Here is a 17093-nt window from a genome sequence, read left to right as displayed (position 1 = left end):
GCAGAGGCTATCAATTGCATTTACTAGCTGGGAGAAAATCTTTTGCAGCCTCACTATTTCAGCCTGCCAAAGCCAGTGTCCTCGTGATGTAGTGCAGCGTTTTGGCTCAAGGAAGGTCTGACACAATAGTAAAATATCGTTCCCTGTGAATGTTTGAAGTCACAAAAGGAGTCTGCACTGTTTACCAACAACAGAATGATAGAAGTGGCAGGAGGTCAGACTAGATGATCATTATGGTCCCTTCTGACCTTAAAGTCTATGAGAAGAAGAAAAAGGAAAAAAAAAAAAAAAAAAAAAAGATGGGTATGGGGTAACATTTTCAACAGCAACCAAGTGACTTTGGAGCCAAAGCCCCATTTTCAAGGGGGACTTTGGAGCCTACACCTCAGTGAAAGTCACTGAGACACAGGCTCCTAAGTGCCTAGGTGATTTCTGAAAATGGGAGTTGGGCACTTTTGAAAACTAATCCACTGAGCAGCGCAGTCTTCTTGACCACATACACAAGAACAGTAGAATACCTGCAAGGAAGTTTAACATTTCTGCAATATGCAGCACGTATTTTATGGGCATGTTTGTGTCTAACCCACAGCACCCACACGTGTCTGTGGCCTCTGTGGGCACCAACACAACAAATCACATCACTGACAAATGGTATTAATTTGCCTTACTGTAAAGTTCAGGCAGAACGTTTCTTCTACATCATCCCCAGGATAATCTAAAAGCTGCTGAAGACTCCTATGAGACAGGCGGGGGAGGGAGGAGAAGGAGACAAATCAGACAACCAAGAGGCAATACTCTCTGTGCTTTATGTTTAAAGGAAAAACCCCAGCAGTGAATGTAAATAATATAAGTCAGAGTAACAGGACAAGATAGAGAGAAATTCTGGGTTGTGTAAAGGAGCCCAACGACATGCATTCCCATATACACGTGTGCATTAGAATAAATGAAGCACTACAAATTCTCAATCTAGTCTGTGTCTGACAAGAACAAGGATCCTGTTTAGTGGCCCACTGCTTGGAAAAAGCATTTGATTTCTAGCTCTGAAGGACCACAAGATAGGTGTGAGGGCTGCAGAAGGGGGGGCACATCCATAGTTCCCTTTTTTAGAGTCCCACCAATGTCTCCCAAAATGTGGCTGCAGGACTCCTGTACCTTCCTGGCCTCTCACTTTGCCCCATCAATTCTTTTTTTTAAATATAGTTCAACTCTGAGCTAAAAAAAAAAATCACATAGCAATCTATGTCAGATGATAATCAGACCAAGAATCTCATATGACCTGAACCTTGCGACCTGTGAGAGCTAGGGAAAAACAATGCTCAGCGAGTAACTCTTCAGTTTCCCTGTGTTCAGGAGAAGCCATTCCTCTTTGACATTTGATTGCCTTTCTCGCCGGTTATCATCACTGTCGCTTACGGTGGCTCCAACAGAGATCAGAGCCCCATCAGGCCAAGCAATGAACAGATGACAGAGCTTGTACGGTGGAGAATTTACAGTCTTAACTGATAAGTCAGACCAAGGTTGGAATGGGGGAAACAGAGGCAGAGAGAGGCAATGTCACTTGTCCAAAGTCACCAAGCAGGTCAGCAGCAGAGCGCGGACTAGAACCCAGATCTCTTGAACCCCGACCTGCAGCCCACTACATGCCCATGTGGCTGCTGAAAGCTTCAAAAGACAAGCAGCCTCCCCCACGACCCTACTCCACTCTGGTCCAGATTCAGTCAGCCACTTAGGCACGTGAGGGGGCACGCTGATTTCAATGGGACTCCTAGGTGCTTAGAATAAAGCATGTACTTAAGCACTTTGGTGGATCAGGGCCCCTAGAATTAATTACTTGATCGAGTGAGCAGGTCATTTATTTAACTAACATTAACCAGTTTAACATACGTTGTTCTCAGATGAACACCTTCCCCTCCCAGTCCCCACTAGAAGTCAGAGCAGCAGCCTAGATAGTCCTTCAGCATTATACCTTCCTTCTGTAGGGGACAGCTCCTTTAAGTCTTCTAAGCAGGGCTTCACATTCAATAGTTTTTTGTACAGCGCCAACGGGAAATGGAGGTCCACCACAGTGAAGTTGTATATAGCAAGTCCACACACTATGCCGATCAAGTGAAACCAGTTGTGCTCTACAAAACACTTCGAACACATAGGGAAGTCACAGTTAGAACAAAATTCATTGCGCAGCTTAATGGAACACCAACGTATATTCCCCCTGCAGATATAAACATATTGCAGCATCACAATTTGGATTCTGATTTTCGGCCCCCAAGCAGCTGCTGTAGAGATGTGGAGCTTGTCTGAAAACACAGCCACTTCAGTTGGTTGCCTAAATGGAAGCTGAGCTCTTCTGAAAATCTGGCCTTTGACTGTGAACGTCTCAGAGCCGAGACTGTGCTCCTTGACTGTTTGGACAGCACCGCCCATCCAGTAAATGTTACTGTAAGTCATTATTAATAATTGTATTGTGAATGAACTGGCCCCAGATATTTAAGAGGGACAGATGTAAAAATATCACTTGTAGGCTCCACTCCTGCCATGAGCTCCCTGTGAGCAGAACCCCCAGTCCACACAGAGCTCATGGCAGGACTGGAGCCTCAGCCGAATCACCACCTTAGATTGTTACAGCCGAATTACTTTTAATCTGTTATGCCTTTTGCACATCCCTGAAGTTGGATCCTAATGAGAGAAGAGCCAGGTTCCCAAGGCCACAATGTTTCCATTCCAAACACTGCAGGACAATGTTTCAATCCAAACAAAAAAGCCTATTTTCATTTAAAAGTCATGCATAACGGCATTGTTATCCAGGAGCACACAAGTCGCTACTGATGTATTTCACGTCCGTCTTCATTGCTGTTTGGTTTGAGATTTGTGTGTCAGTGACAATAGCGTTGCACACATTTTTTAAACTTTGCAACCATCTAAATGGGATATTCTCATGTGTATACTACAATTATTCTTAGCACCGTCTGATTTACTATTTTCACAATGTTAGTACTAACAATTGCAGAGTAATGTTATTTGTGGGTTACAAAATGTAATGTGCTGTTTTCTCAAGTTTAAAAATAATCAGGTTATTTAAAAAAAAGCACCATACATACTTGAACAACTACCCGACAATGCAATTTTCAATTCTGCAGCTAAGAAGAGAGAGTGACCCGTTTCTTGTATACCTGACATTCATTCCACACCACTCAAAACAGAGGTAGGCAAGTCAGAGTAACTGTGCTATTTTAATTGTTATGTCACGGGTGCCTGACACTGTACATTAAAAAGCTCAGTGCACGAATGAGATATTGTAGTGTATTGATTATGATCATATGAAGAGCAGGGGATGCACAGAAATTTGGAGTCCTTATGATCGGAAGTCTCTGATTTTGTACCTCCCCAGTGTATAGCTGAGACACCAAACTATCGAATCAAGCAATGAATACACACCGTCCAATTGCTCCACACTTATCAGTTAGCATCATGGGAAAAAAACGAGAGGAAGCTTACTTTCTCTCACATAGCTTTTGTCACTAACTTCAATGTAGCACGTGTGTGCTAACAATGCAGACAGGTCAGTGACTCACCGTGTCTGAAAACCACAACAGGTTCGATTCTGGATAGCAGATGAACATTCCATAGATGGGATTCAGGAGTTCCTTTAGCAACAAGAGAAAGAATTCCTTCGTGACCCCTCCAGCATCAACAGCCTCCTCGCCATCAAAGATCACCTGCCATGAAAACCAGTAACTGATCAGGATACCGAATGTGACTGTAGATTAGAGGCATCAAATTTAATCACAGGTCATGCAAATGAATAACATACAACACCAGCTTCAATGCAGGAGGCAAGGGGGAAAGCAAAGTACTAAGAAGACTTTTTTTTTTTTTTAAAGGGATGATTCAACATATTGGGTGGGCAGGGTGGAGGAAAAGTCATAAATAATAAGCTGCTCTGCAGGTCATAGCACACTCCCTCCCCACAAGTAGGAGGGCAGTTCTCCTGGTCACAAGTGTTAGGGGCACGGATACCAGCAGCTGTTGAACTCTGCGGCATCTTCTCAGACATAAAACACGTTCATTATTAGGTGACCCAGCCTAGTTCTTCCTGCAAAATGGCAAAGAGACATTGCATAACACTGTATAAAAACAAGATACTTGTTCTGGGGTTTGTTTTCACTTTGGTCTCACATCCCCCTCCCCATCCACACACATACAGTAGCCACATCAACGGAGTCCTCCACATCGGATGCCAAACCCCTCCCTAGGGCTTCCTTTACCTGGTCCTTTTACAAGGAGGGAGAAGCCCAAAGGTATTGAGCCAACCAGTCCCAACAAAGCCTGCTGATCAGGAAGGAGGCAGACACATCCCCCCATTGGTTGGATGAAGCCCTGCTACTAGTTATAGCTCTGGTGGATAATATACCTTATTATGAGCCCAGTGTGTGGGTGGCAGGGATTGGGGGAAACAGTTTTCCAAGAGAATTGAGAAGGAAACAAGGAAAATAAGGCAGATTAGGGAAAAAACTCCTGAAGGATCTTACTTTCAGAGGCTTTTTCAAATCGATATCTGAATGAATGCTCAGCTCCCTCAAAGCATCGCCAACCAAGTTGCTCCTGCGGACGTGAATAACTAGGAAAGGGCTTCTGGCCAGCAGAGGCTCCAGAGTGAGAAGCATGAAAACATTTTGCAAATTCGCCCCATTGATCGCCACCTATAAAACAGCACAAAAAAGAGAGAGACTGAAAAAAGCAGGGTACCCTGGCACTATTTATTTCTTGTCGTACCACCACCAGCAACTAGTTTGTGACCAATCCATGGTCTTCCTCCCTTCTGCCTCTTGTTACACCAGCAACAGCCGTCTGATTACTGTTGAGCGTGAGACCCAGCGGATTCACTACAAATACTCTCTTCACAGCAGCACAGTGCTCATAAATAAACTGCCTCCCAGGAACCTGAAGTCCTCGATATACAGAACAGGTGCAACATAGGAAACAGCAGTTCAAGCTGCTCCCACGCTACCCGTGGTCATGACTTGGAAGGACGCTGTGGATCATTCAACTTTTAGCCTCTCTGCCGAGTAGGATTACTACTTGGCTGGTATTTGACCGACCTGTCCATTTTTTTTTTTTTTTTAATGGATTTGCCAGTTGACAGAAAAATAATTTAATCTGCTGGGGTTTTTTTATGTGGGTCTAAAGATTTGCATCACAACCAAAATAGACTAGGATATCTAATGTTAAAAGTTTCTGTGTCCAGCTGAAGACGCAGCAGTGTTCCCACTTCCGCAGTTTAAGCAATAACAGACCAAAATTGTTGGAAATACAGCAGCTGTCTCCCACCAACACCCAAGTGTACCTTGTGTGTGTCAGAGAGGGTTTGAGTCGATGTAAGTGGCTGTTGAAGAGTGAGTGGGTTCTGCAGTTGCCCTGTGGTTGGGGGTTGAGGTTGTGGCAGGCTTGCCTTGGGGATTGGGGTGCCAATTTTTTTTTTTTTCCATTTCAAAGATGGTAACCCTACCACCGAGACTAGAGTCACCTCTAGTGACTGTGGTGACCGTTTTTCATTGTGAGGGAACCCATCAGCTAGGAACTAGACTTTCTCTTTTCACACAGTCCGCAAAACAGGCATCAGATGGTAACAACTTTTGGACACTAGCAACCTGTGCTACATTTTAACCAGTGGCTCATTATTAATGACCCCCTCCACCCGCCCTGGTCCTCGATGAATGTCGACAGAAATGACCCCATTGTTCACACACGCCATTTTTACATTCACAAAGATAACCGAGGGAAGCACCCTGTAATGTGCTAATTAGTATGTGGCATCACTGCCATCTACTGAAAGGGATGTATCAGACCTGATCAACCACAAGCCACTGTCCTCCACTAGAGTTCTGGATTCCATTCCCTAGAGCACACAAGTGTGGTTTAGTTGAGGACCATGATGTTGACTAGTGGCCACAAATTTGATCCAAATTGGTGCTTGATCATTTATACTATGATAAACCCAGCACTAAGTTTTTGAGAATCACTCACTCAACATCAGGATCTCCAGGCGGAAGCCGTATTTGATGCCACCCACTTAGGGGAACAGAATGAAAATCTCACATTATGAATGTATTCCAAGGTGCAAATCACAATTCTGACCACAGTGAACCTCTCCTAGTGAAATAGCTCTATTTACATAAAGGATTACTGCACAATAAGGACTCTAGCAGCGCCTCAGTGGAATCCAGTAGCAAGAGGCCCTTCAGATAGTTAACAGCCGCGAGATGTCACAGAACTACATTAACGATGAAATCCTGCCCATGTATAAATGATTAGCAAACTTCACCTAAGTACGTGGGGGAAGGCAGGAGAGAAGACTAGGGACAGGCAAAGTGAAAGAGAGGAGAGCTGGCTACCTGCATCTGCAGTTCAGCATCCGTCTGTAACATTTTGGTCTTGGCTTGAGCATCGAAGATGAAAGGATAAGAACAGAGTGTCACAGCATCCTAGAAGGAAGAAAGGAAAATTTCAGTTGCTGTTTACGACTTGGACAAGCACTTGTGAAGAGAAGAGTCAATTTTTTTTTTTTTTTTACCTGCATGATAGATGGCCTTACTTTCTGTGGAAAGAGAGAAGGAAAAAAAGGTTAATTCTTTTGGTTCGATATTCCAGGTCTTGCTTTTTTGGACGGATTAGTTCAGTGGAGATCCAGCTCCTCTGAATCTCGTATCTTTTGGGATGAAACCCCCTGCTTCTTCCTCTGAGCAGAGGGCTGCGTCAAGGCTTATATGCCAGCTAGACCCCACTTAAAGCCCAAGTGGTCCGTAAGCCTTGAGCTGACCCTATGCACAGGGGTGAATTTCACCCCAAAAAATCAACAAAATTTACTTATTAACTTCTTATTACTTCCTCTCTAGCTTTGCTAGTGGGACTATCGCAAACAAATAGATACTACTTTAAGCCCACAACTGTGACAACATTAAGTTCAGTCAATTACCAAATGCTACAATTTTCATTTAACACATTTATCCCTTTAACCAGCTTTTCAATAAATTGACTAAGTTTCACCATTACAGAGCTGCCTCATTGCTCTGATCACATCTCATCACTTTGGCTAAAACAAGCATAGGATATTACAGTATTATGATACAACTGAAAAGGGGTGTCACAGCTTGCACGTACTTTGCAGTCTTTACTGTCCATAAAAGTAGATAAACAACTTTTAGTTACAACCATCTTTTATTATTGTGGCCTCCCTTGATATTTTTCTTCTCCCTCATTCAGAAATTTGGTCATAGTCATTATTAATGCTAACAATCCCTAGCTTCTATATCACATTCGCCATTCACAGCTTTCAAAGTGCTTTACAAAGGAGGCAAGTATCATTACCTCTGTTTTTGCAGATGGGGAAACTTAGGCACTAAATGATGAAGGAACTTTCCCAAGATCACCCACGAGGTTACCAGAAGACCCTGGAATAGAACCTGATCTCCTGAGCCCCAGTGCAGTGCCCTGCTCATTGGGATGACAATGTTTCTTTCTAGGGAGCAGATTATATAGCCAGTGATCATCTTATTCTTCTTTAACGATAGAAGTAAAGGATGACAAGGTGGATAAGGTAATATCTTTTATGGGGCCAACTTCTGTTGGTGAGAGAAACAATTTTTTGAGTCAAACAGAGCTCTTCTCTCACCACCAGAAGTTGGTCCCATAAAAGATATTACCTCATCCACCTTGTGTCTCTAATATCCTTGCACTGACATGGCTACTGCTACACTGCATGGAAGTTAAGGGTAGAAGTTATATTTTTATTATACATGATTTGGTTCCTGAGGTTCTGATTAAATTAAGAGGATCAAGTTAAACAGTGATTGAATTAAGCTGAAGGCATAACACCACATTAGTGAATTTTAGAGATCATTTAGGAGACATTAAATATATATATTTGATAGCTTTATTCTTCTGATGGCATTGTTTTAAGTTATCGTCATCGAGCTAGTAAGTACCCAAATCAAAGACGGCTTACCCACATATGCTCCTGTATTCAATATATTACACCAGCAATCAATCATTATTACTAGGGATACTGAAATTTATAAATAGCACTGAAGAGGCAAAGACGGACAGCAATTTCATAACTCATTAAAACCCCTTACCATTCCTGCTTGATGCAAGAACCACATAAGATAGTCTTCTTGAATGTCCACCAAATTGGAAATCTCTGGGATATAAAATGTGTCATATTCCACATGTTTAACTTTCAGATTCACCTGATTAAGAAAACAAAAGGTTTAAAATTTCAGGGTATATGCCCTATTCCCACCTTTAAAACACAGACTCTTTTCCTTTATTGGGGACTCCACACATACTCAGATCTGCCTGCGTAAAGCAGCTTGCAGGATTGGGTCCTGTAGCCCAGTGGGCTAGCTTGCCTTTATTAGTATTCACTGCTTTGCATTATATTCTGCTTTGCATTATATTCAGCAGTAATGCAAGAAACCTACAGGCCTGTATCCTGTAAGACATTAGCATCAGCAAGTTAGCATAAGGCTTGAGGCCTATGCACTTTGAACAGATAAACTTTGCACAGATAAATGGCCCAACAGAAAACCTCCAGTATTTGGGGAGCCGAAAATAGAATATAAGGGGAAGTTTTGACCACAGGTATATGACTCAGCCACAGAAGTGTCCTGGTAATGAACTGATGTACATAACAGGTACGTGAGATACATCTAAGGCTAGCTTGCTTGCTTGCCTATATATCTTTTCTCATAAGTTTCTTATGGGTTTGACTTTTATTATAATAGGTTTATAGGTTTATATTAGAGTATATTTTGGCTGTAATACAAGGGATCTACAGGCCACATGTTGAGCTGTATGTTCAGCTAAGTCAAAGTTAGCATACATATGTTTGGGATCTTTCACCTAGATAGATGGTGATGAGCTGAAGCATAAGGTCCATATATGGCTGTGACCTTTAACATAAAGGATGCGTTGAATTAGGTTGGCATAGGGGCTTTCCTAAGTTCATACCCTTCTAAACTTAACAGGTACGCCACAACTTGGAAAGAACCGAAATAACAAATGTGATACCTAACCACAAAAGGGGACATGGTAACGAATTGACATGTATAATAATAAGTTATAATAATTGATATACTAGCCTATAGGGAAAAGACACTCCAACATTAGTAAGGTGAGTAAACAGAAATAAGGAAAAGGGGAAAATTCAATACTGAATATGCATCAAACTTAGCGGCGTCAGCATAACGTATTATAAAAGTGGCATCCCAGCCGAGGGGTGGTTGGAGAAGGAGATGTAGTCCTTGGAAGGTACCAGAATGATGGCCACTGGTGATGATGAGGGAGGTGATAGTGATGAGGAAGACGATGGGTAACATTTCAGGTTGTTCTGCAAGGGATGGTGTGAGTGTACAGATGTGCAGATATACATTCCGTAGTATCTCTATCTACCTTACTGAGCTAGGGTGTTTGTGACTGTGCTAAAGGTATTAATAAACTATATTTGTAAATATAAAAGAGTTCCCATAGTGTGAGTGTTGCAACTGTGCACATTGGGGTTCCCAACTACATAATAATTTAAATAATACTTGGGGCACGAACCTGTTAACCCTCAAAGTGATCACTGGGGATTCTTACATAGTCAATATAATTAATATATAATCTAAAGATCGGGCAACAGTCCAAAAAGAGCATTTGCAAACAACTGAGGTGCCTCAGATTTTAGTTTGCATCCAAAAACTTGTGTCATTAGTTACAGTGCACATGGAAAGACGCTAAAATACAATCAAGAAATAACTCCTCCTCTTATGTACAAAAAGATTTAATCTTTCCTGTTGCTTTGTGCTACTGCTATTTTTAGAAAAGAAAATAGATATCAAGAGAATGGGGTGTGTGTGTGTGTGTGTGTTTTAGTGTTAACATTGTGCAGCGTCCCATGTGCTTTGCTGGTGGGGTGGTCTACCGAAGTTCAGCTATTTATTAAACTGTTTCAAACAAGTCCCTATAAATTTAAACAACGTAGCCTCAAGTTCAGTTGAAGGGCTACCATTCTCTTTCCTTGGCTGCCATTATAAATGTCTGTGGTAGATGATGATGTGGCTCCTCAACCTGGGGCTTGTGAATTGGCGTCACGGGTTGCGACCACCCGGTCCCTCCCACATTGCTCAGGGAAGAAGGATTGGTATGGAAAAGGTCAGAGAGCCCCTGAACTATGACACCGCACTGTTCCAAAACACACATGCTTGCCTCTTACCTTGTGAAGTTTCTCTAGCAGCCTGAGAGCAGCTGTAATGTAACTACTGAACAGGACAGGGATCAATAATGTTTTTCTTCCATTCAGGAGATAAACTACTGCGCCTTTATAGAGGTTCACTAACCTCAGGAAATATCTTGGGCATACTTGAGACCACCAGTTATCTGCAGGGGAAAAAGATTATATATATATTTATATATATATTGTTATTAGAGCACTTGGTGATAGCAGGCATTACAGTGATGGAATCTGAGAAAAAAGTATTGTAACACAATACAATATATTGTACCGCCTCTCTCTGTTTTAAAGATGGGCTCCGCAGTTTCATTAAAAGCTCTGAAAAATGCAAGCACTGACCCAAACGAGAACACATATATGCATTTGTGAAGCGAAGGTTGTAAGCAAGGACTCCTTTCAGCAGTGGAGTTGGGGGAAATTTCCACACACCTCCTTGGCCATAATTTGTATTCCTATTCGTTAGTCACATGTCCTGTATCCTGTAGAGCAAGTGACAACCATGGCCCAATAGTCCAGTGACTGCCAACAAGCTAACCCGATTCCAGAGACTGTACTAGACCACAGAGTGGCTGTTCCACAACCTGTCCAAACCCTCTTCTCCTAGGATACAGCATAAGCATTACACCCACAAGTCAGTCATTGGTTACTGGGAAACTCCCATGTGCCATTTCCATCCTTAAACAATACACTCCTACCCCCACGCAATGACACACAGTGATCTAGATTCCAGTTCCCTCTCAAGAGGCTTACAGGCAGAAGACAGGAGTTAGCCCTGAGCAGCAGTTTGAACCCAGGACGACTCAGGGGATCCCTAGGCTCTTCCCTTTCCTCCACCCCTCTTTCCCTTCTTAGCAACAACCAATTAGCTCGTCAGTAGTCCCCCTGTTCCCAGCAGTGGTTGAGCCCACATCGATTTTTTGCAGGATTCCGTTACCTTGCTGAGAACTCAACATGCCTTCTTAAATGAAGGAGAAATGCTCACCCCTCTGCATCACTCCATTCCTATGCCTGGCCCCTCTCAATCCATCTGCCTGCGGGCTTTTCCCTCCCTCTCCCCACACCCCATGAAAATCCCATAAGTGTTTAAGGTCGGCCCACACCACCTATTTAGAGGGGGAGATCTTCTCTAGCCAAAGGCAATACCCCCAGCCCAGGCTCTGCTGGGACACTGCCTGTTAGCTTCTAGCACTGCTCTGCTCTCAATACCGGACCACGACCCCTAGAACCAGTCTGCCTTTAAATTTTGTGAAAAACAAAATAGCATTTAGAATTCAACCACTAATTTCAAGCATTAGGAACAAGCCACTATCTGGTGATTTACCACTTGGAGGTTTTAGTATTTAAAAAAATAGAGGCTGGAAGGGAGGGGTATAAGCACCCTGTACAGTTCTAGACAGTCACAAACACAAAAAACTAGGATTTCTATAGAGATTGATTCATGGATGAGGCACAGCTGGTACTAACATCTCGATGAACAAAGAGAGGAAGAGTCAAGTATTTGAACCTCAAACCAGCCATCAACAGAGCACCGTGAGTGACACTCAGTACCAGCTTAACTCTGCTATCACTGAAGCCAGCAGTAGCTTAACAGCAGAAGAGTTTAGCCAACAGGGAGTGCTTTTGAAAGTCCCAAGTCTATGTTTTGTGAATGATCTCCCCCTAGTGCCCCAGACTGGTGTTAAAGGCATGACACAGAACAAGATGCACCCCTATGGCGCTCATCCCTTACCTAATACTTTGCTGGGGTTGGTATCCAGTCGCAGAATGGCCATCGCGAGAGGAAGTGTTAATGTTATGTAATGCTTCGAGTCTTGAAACAGGGGGAATTCAGGGAGAATCAGGTAGATTCTCATTGCCTCAACGTCTGGTGGGGAGCTGGACAGCTGGGGAATCAAAAAGCTTTCAAAGCTCTTTAAGATCTGGAGGGAAAAAAGGACAAGAGAAGGTGACTCAGCATACATCCCTGAACATAAGAACTTAAGAATGGCCATACTGGGTCAGACCAAAGGTCCATCCAGCCCAGTATCCTCTCTACCGACAGTGGCCAATGCCAGGCGCCCCAGAGGGAGTGAACCTAACAGGTAATGATCTAGTGATCTCTCTCCTGCCATCCAACTCCACCCTCTGACAAACAGAGGCTGGGGACAGCATTCCTTACCCATCCTGGCTAATAGCCATTAATGGACTTAATCTCCATGAATTTATCCAGTTCTCTTTTAAACCCTGTTATGGTCCTAGCCTTCACAACCTCCTCAGGCAAAGAGTTGTACAGGTAGACTGCGCTGTGTGAAGAAGAACTTCCTTTTATTTGTCTTAAATCTGCTGCCCATTAATTTCATTTGGTGGCCTCTAGTTCTTATATTATGGGAACAAGTAAATAACTTTTCCTTATTCACTTTCTTCACACCACTCAAGATTTTAGATCTCTCTCTCATATCCCCCCTTAGTCTCCTCTTTTCTAAGCTGAAAAGTCCTAGCCTCTTTAATCTCTCCTCATATGGGACCCCTTCCAAACCCCTAATCACTTTAGTTGCCCTTTTCTGAACCTTTTCTAATTCCACTATATCTTTTTTGAGATGAGGGGACCACATCTGTATGCAGTATTCAAGATGTGGGCATACCATGGATTTATATAAGGGCAATAAAATATTCTCCGTCTTATTCTCTATCCCTTTTTTAATGATTCCTAACATCCCGTTTGCTTTTTTGACTGCCACTGCACACTGCGTGGATGTCTTCAGAGAACTATCCACGATGACTCCAAGATCTTTCTCCTGATTAGTTGTAGCTAAATTAGCGCCCATCATATTGTGTGTATAGTTGGGGTTATTTTCTCCAATATGCATTACTTTACATTTATCCACAATTAAATTTCATTTGCCATTTTGTTGCCCTATCACTTAGTTTTCTGAGATCTTTTTGAAGTTCTTCACAGTCTGCTTTGGTCTTAACTATCTTGAGCAGTTTAGTATCGTCTGCAAACTTTGCCACCTCACTGTTTACTCCTTTCTCCAGATCATTTATGAATAAGTTGAATAGGACTGGTCCTAGGACTGACGCTTGGAGAACACCACTAGTTACCTCTCTCCGTTCTGAAAATTTACCATTTATTCCTACCCTTTGTTCCCTGGCTTTTAACCAGTTCTCAGTCCACGAAACGATCTTCCCTCTTATCCCATGACAACTTAATTTACATAAGAGCCTTTGGTGAAGGACCTTGTCAAAGGCTTTCTGGAAATCTAAGTACACTATGGCCACTGGATCCCCCTTGTCCACATGTTTGTTGATAGATTAGTAAGACATGATTTCCCTTTACTGAAACCATGTTGACTTTTATGTTCTTCCATGTATCTGACAATTTTATTCTTTTCTATTGTTTCAACTAATTTGCCCGGTACTGACGTTAGACTTACCGGTCTGTAATTGCCGGGATCACCTCTAGAGCCCTTTTAAAATATTGGTGTTACATTAGCTGTCTTCCAGTCACTGGGTACAGAAGCTGATTTAAAGGACAGGTTACAAACCATAGTTAATAGTTCCACAATTTCACTTTTGAGTTCTTTCAGAACTCTTGGGTGAATGCCATCTGGTCCCCGTGATTTGTTACTGTTAAGTTTCTCAATTAATTCCAAAACCTCCTCTAGTGACACTTCAATCTGTGACTATTCCTCAGATTTGTCACCTACAAAAGACGGCTCAGGTTTGGGAATCTCCCTAACATCCTCAGCCATAAAGTCTGAAACAAAGAATTCACTTAGTTTCTCCACAATGACTTTATCGTCTTTAAGTGCTCCTTTTGTATCTCAATCGTCCAGGGGCCCCACTGGTTGTTTAGCAGGCTTCCTGCTTCTGATGTACTTAAAAAACATTTTGTTATTACCTTCTGAGTTTTTGGCTAGCTGTTCTTCAAACTCCTTTTTGGCTTTTCTTATTACATTTTTACATTTAATTTGGCTGTGTTTATGCTCCTTTCTATTTACCTCACTAGGATCTGACTTCCAGTTTTTAAAAGATGACTTTTTATCTCTCACTGTTTCTTTTACATGGTTGTTAAGCCATGGTGGCTCTTTTTTAGTTCTTTTACTGTGTTTTTTAATTTGGGGTATACATTTAACTTGAGCCTCTATTATGGTGTCTTTGAAAAGTGTCCATGTAGCTTGCAAGGATTTCACTCTCGTCACTGTACCTTTTAATTTCTGTTTAACTAACTTCCTCATTTTTGCATAGTTCCCCTCTCTGAAATTAAATGTCACAGCGTTGGGCTGTTGAGGTGTTCTTCCCACCACAGGAACATTAAATGTTATTATATTACGGTCACTATTTCCAAGCGGTCCTGTTATAGTTACCTCTTGGACCAGATCCTGCGCTCCACTCAGGACTAGATCGAGAGTTGCCTCTCCCCTTGTGGGTTCCTGTACCAGCTGCTCCAAGAAGCAGGCATTTAAAGTATCGAGAAATTTTGTCTCTGCATTTCGTCCTGAGGTGACATGTACCCAAACAATCTGGGGATAACTGAAATCCCCCACTATTATTGAGTTCTTTATTTTGATAGCCTCTCTCATCTCCCTTAGCATTTAATTGTCACTATCACTGTCCTGGTCAGGTGGTCGATAATAGATCCCTACTGTTATATTCTTATTAGAGCATGGAATTAACTATCCATAAAGATTCTATGGAACATGTGGATTCATTTAAGATTTTTATTTCATTTGATTCTACAGTTTCTTTCACATATAGTGCCACTCCCCCAGCCGCACGACCTGTTCTGTCCTTCTGATATATTTTGTACCCCAGAATGATTGTGTCCCATTGACTGTCCTCACTCCACCAAGTTTCTGTGATGCCTATTATATCAATATCCTCCTTTAACACAAGGCACTCTAATTCACCCATCTTATTATTTAGACTTCTAACATTTGTGTACAAGCACTTTAAAACCTTGTCGCTGTTTATCTGTCTGCCCTTTTCTGATGTGTCAGATTCTTTTTTATGTGAATGTTTCTTGTCTGATCTGGCTCATGCTTTCTCCTTTTCCATCATCTACTCCTGACTAAAACCTAGAGAATCTCTATCAATAGACTCTCCTCTGAGAGAAGTCTCTGCCTGAACCACATGCTCCTCTGCAGCAATTGGCTTTCCCTCTCTCTTAGTTTAAAAATTGAAGAACGATAAAAGGCTGGCTCAGTGCTCACCTAAGACCATGCTGTGCGCATCACATGTGCTCACAATATCTGGCACATTTATCTCATTACCAGCTCTTTTGTACTCTGCTATGTGTCAGTACGATTAAGGGTCTGAAAATAACCCACTAAAGCAAGGAAGTACTTTGTGAAGGCTGAAAATCCAGGCTGACATTCCCATCTGTTCTCTCTCCCTGCAGGGTGGACTCTGGGAGTGAAGGGCAGCAGGAGGAAAAAGGTAAAGTGACAGTAATTTAATCCATTGTTTAAGCTTTTGTACACTTAAATCTGACACTGATACTAAAAATCCTTATTGCAGACCTGAGTTTCTATTCTTTCTAATCATCTTTTGTTACACTTTATTATTATAGTTTTGGGGGTTTACATGAGCAATGTCACACTCCCCTTTCCAAAAAACCCTCCTATATTTGGCGCTGTTGAAATACAGTATTTGATAGGTGGTGAGTAGATAGGTGCGTACAGCAGTATCCTCTTAAAGTGCATTCATTTTTAACCCATACAAAGACTATAGGATCACTGTACAGAAACCTAGAGGCTGCAGCGTAATGCAATAATGGAGAACTGTCATTCCATTTACCTACTGTATCCAAAAATACATTAAAAGAACATTAAGGTTGCAGAGTCAAGCACTCTAGTTAGGAAATGCCCCTCTTCCCCCACTTGTTGCTACTGCCTCCCCTCCACCGTCTTCTGCTCCGGTCCCTCTGCCCTGCACCTCCTTTCCCCATTCCTTAACCCTCTGCATTTTGAGTCGGTTCACAGCATGGTCAGTCACTCCTTGGGGATGGTGCAGTCTGGTTGGCAAGTAGGAGCTGTGAGAACATACTCAGTGCAGATGGAACCTTCAGAGAATTTAGCTGCCAAATTCTAACAAGTCTTTATTGAGCATGTGCAAACTCAGATTTTTTTTTCAGGGGTTTATAAATTGGGTAGATTTTCACAGGGAGGGCAGAGGGCTCATCTCTGACACCCAGTCAACTCCCTTGCCAAATATCAAGTCCTTGCTTTAAAGCATTGAGGCACCAAAGCATCTCAATGGAACGGTTGCAAGAATTTTTTTTTAACATGGCCAAAACACTGTATTTTCTTCTAAACACATTCTGAGAAACGGACGAGCAATTCTAGCTGAAACGTTCTCAGAGAAGTCAGCCTGAAGTGGACAGCCAGCCTGGAAAATTTCAGCTTGAGGTTTAAATTTAGCAATGTTACAAGCAGCTGAAAGCAAGGTCTTATAACTGGAAGTATAGGGCAGCCTTAACTACAGGTACCGGGACCTGGGCTGCCTATAACAAATGGAGTTTCATTATACTGGAATCCATTGTAAATGGGATCCACTCTGCATGCAACAAGGATACTATGAGTCATGTTACCCACAACATTACTATACAATTCAGTACACTTAGGTGGTCTCTGCTCTGGGGAAACCGAGGACTAAAAAAGCAGGTTGAGACTGAGGTGCAAGATGACAAAAATCTAACAGGGCAACTGGCTAACTTAAGACGGCTTTAAATACTTCAGGCATATTAAGATCTATTATTCCGTTAATTCTAAAAGCTATTTTTCAATTTTTAATTAACATGCATCGCTATTAAATTTCACTCAGAGAAAAAAAATCTCTCTTTTAA

At 42.2% G+C, this 17093-nt stretch overlaps 1 protein-coding gene across 5 annotated transcripts in view; it reads right to left on the bottom strand.

The window, feature by feature from the left end:
• The window catches only part of HERC3 (HECT and RLD domain containing E3 ubiquitin protein ligase 3), a 112771-nt gene that overhangs the window by 33004 nt on the left and 62674 nt on the right, over positions 1-17093 (bottom strand). For 4 of the 5 annotated variants that reach the window (XM_073340669.1, XM_073340668.1, XM_073340670.1 and 1 more), the window contains exons 13-21: positions 11997-12186; positions 10250-10413; positions 8130-8243; positions 6569-6592; positions 6390-6479; positions 4527-4697; positions 3570-3713; positions 1967-2133; positions 669-735 (exon numbers count right to left, since the gene is read on the bottom strand). In XM_073340669.1, the coding sequence (XP_073196770.1) occupies positions 669-735; positions 1967-2133; positions 3570-3713; positions 4527-4697; positions 6390-6479; positions 6569-6592; positions 8130-8243; positions 10250-10413; positions 11997-12186 (1131 nt within the window). The other variant, XM_073340672.1, reaches the window with a different exon arrangement.

Source organism: Lepidochelys kempii, chromosome 4 (genome assembly GCF_965140265.1).
Source record: "Lepidochelys kempii isolate rLepKem1 chromosome 4, rLepKem1.hap2, whole genome shotgun sequence".
In the NCBI taxonomy this organism is placed as follows: domain Eukaryota; kingdom Metazoa; phylum Chordata; order Testudines; family Cheloniidae; genus Lepidochelys; species Lepidochelys kempii.
Note: the sequence above shows the minus strand (reverse complement) of the source record. Positions and strands in the feature narration are given on the sequence as shown.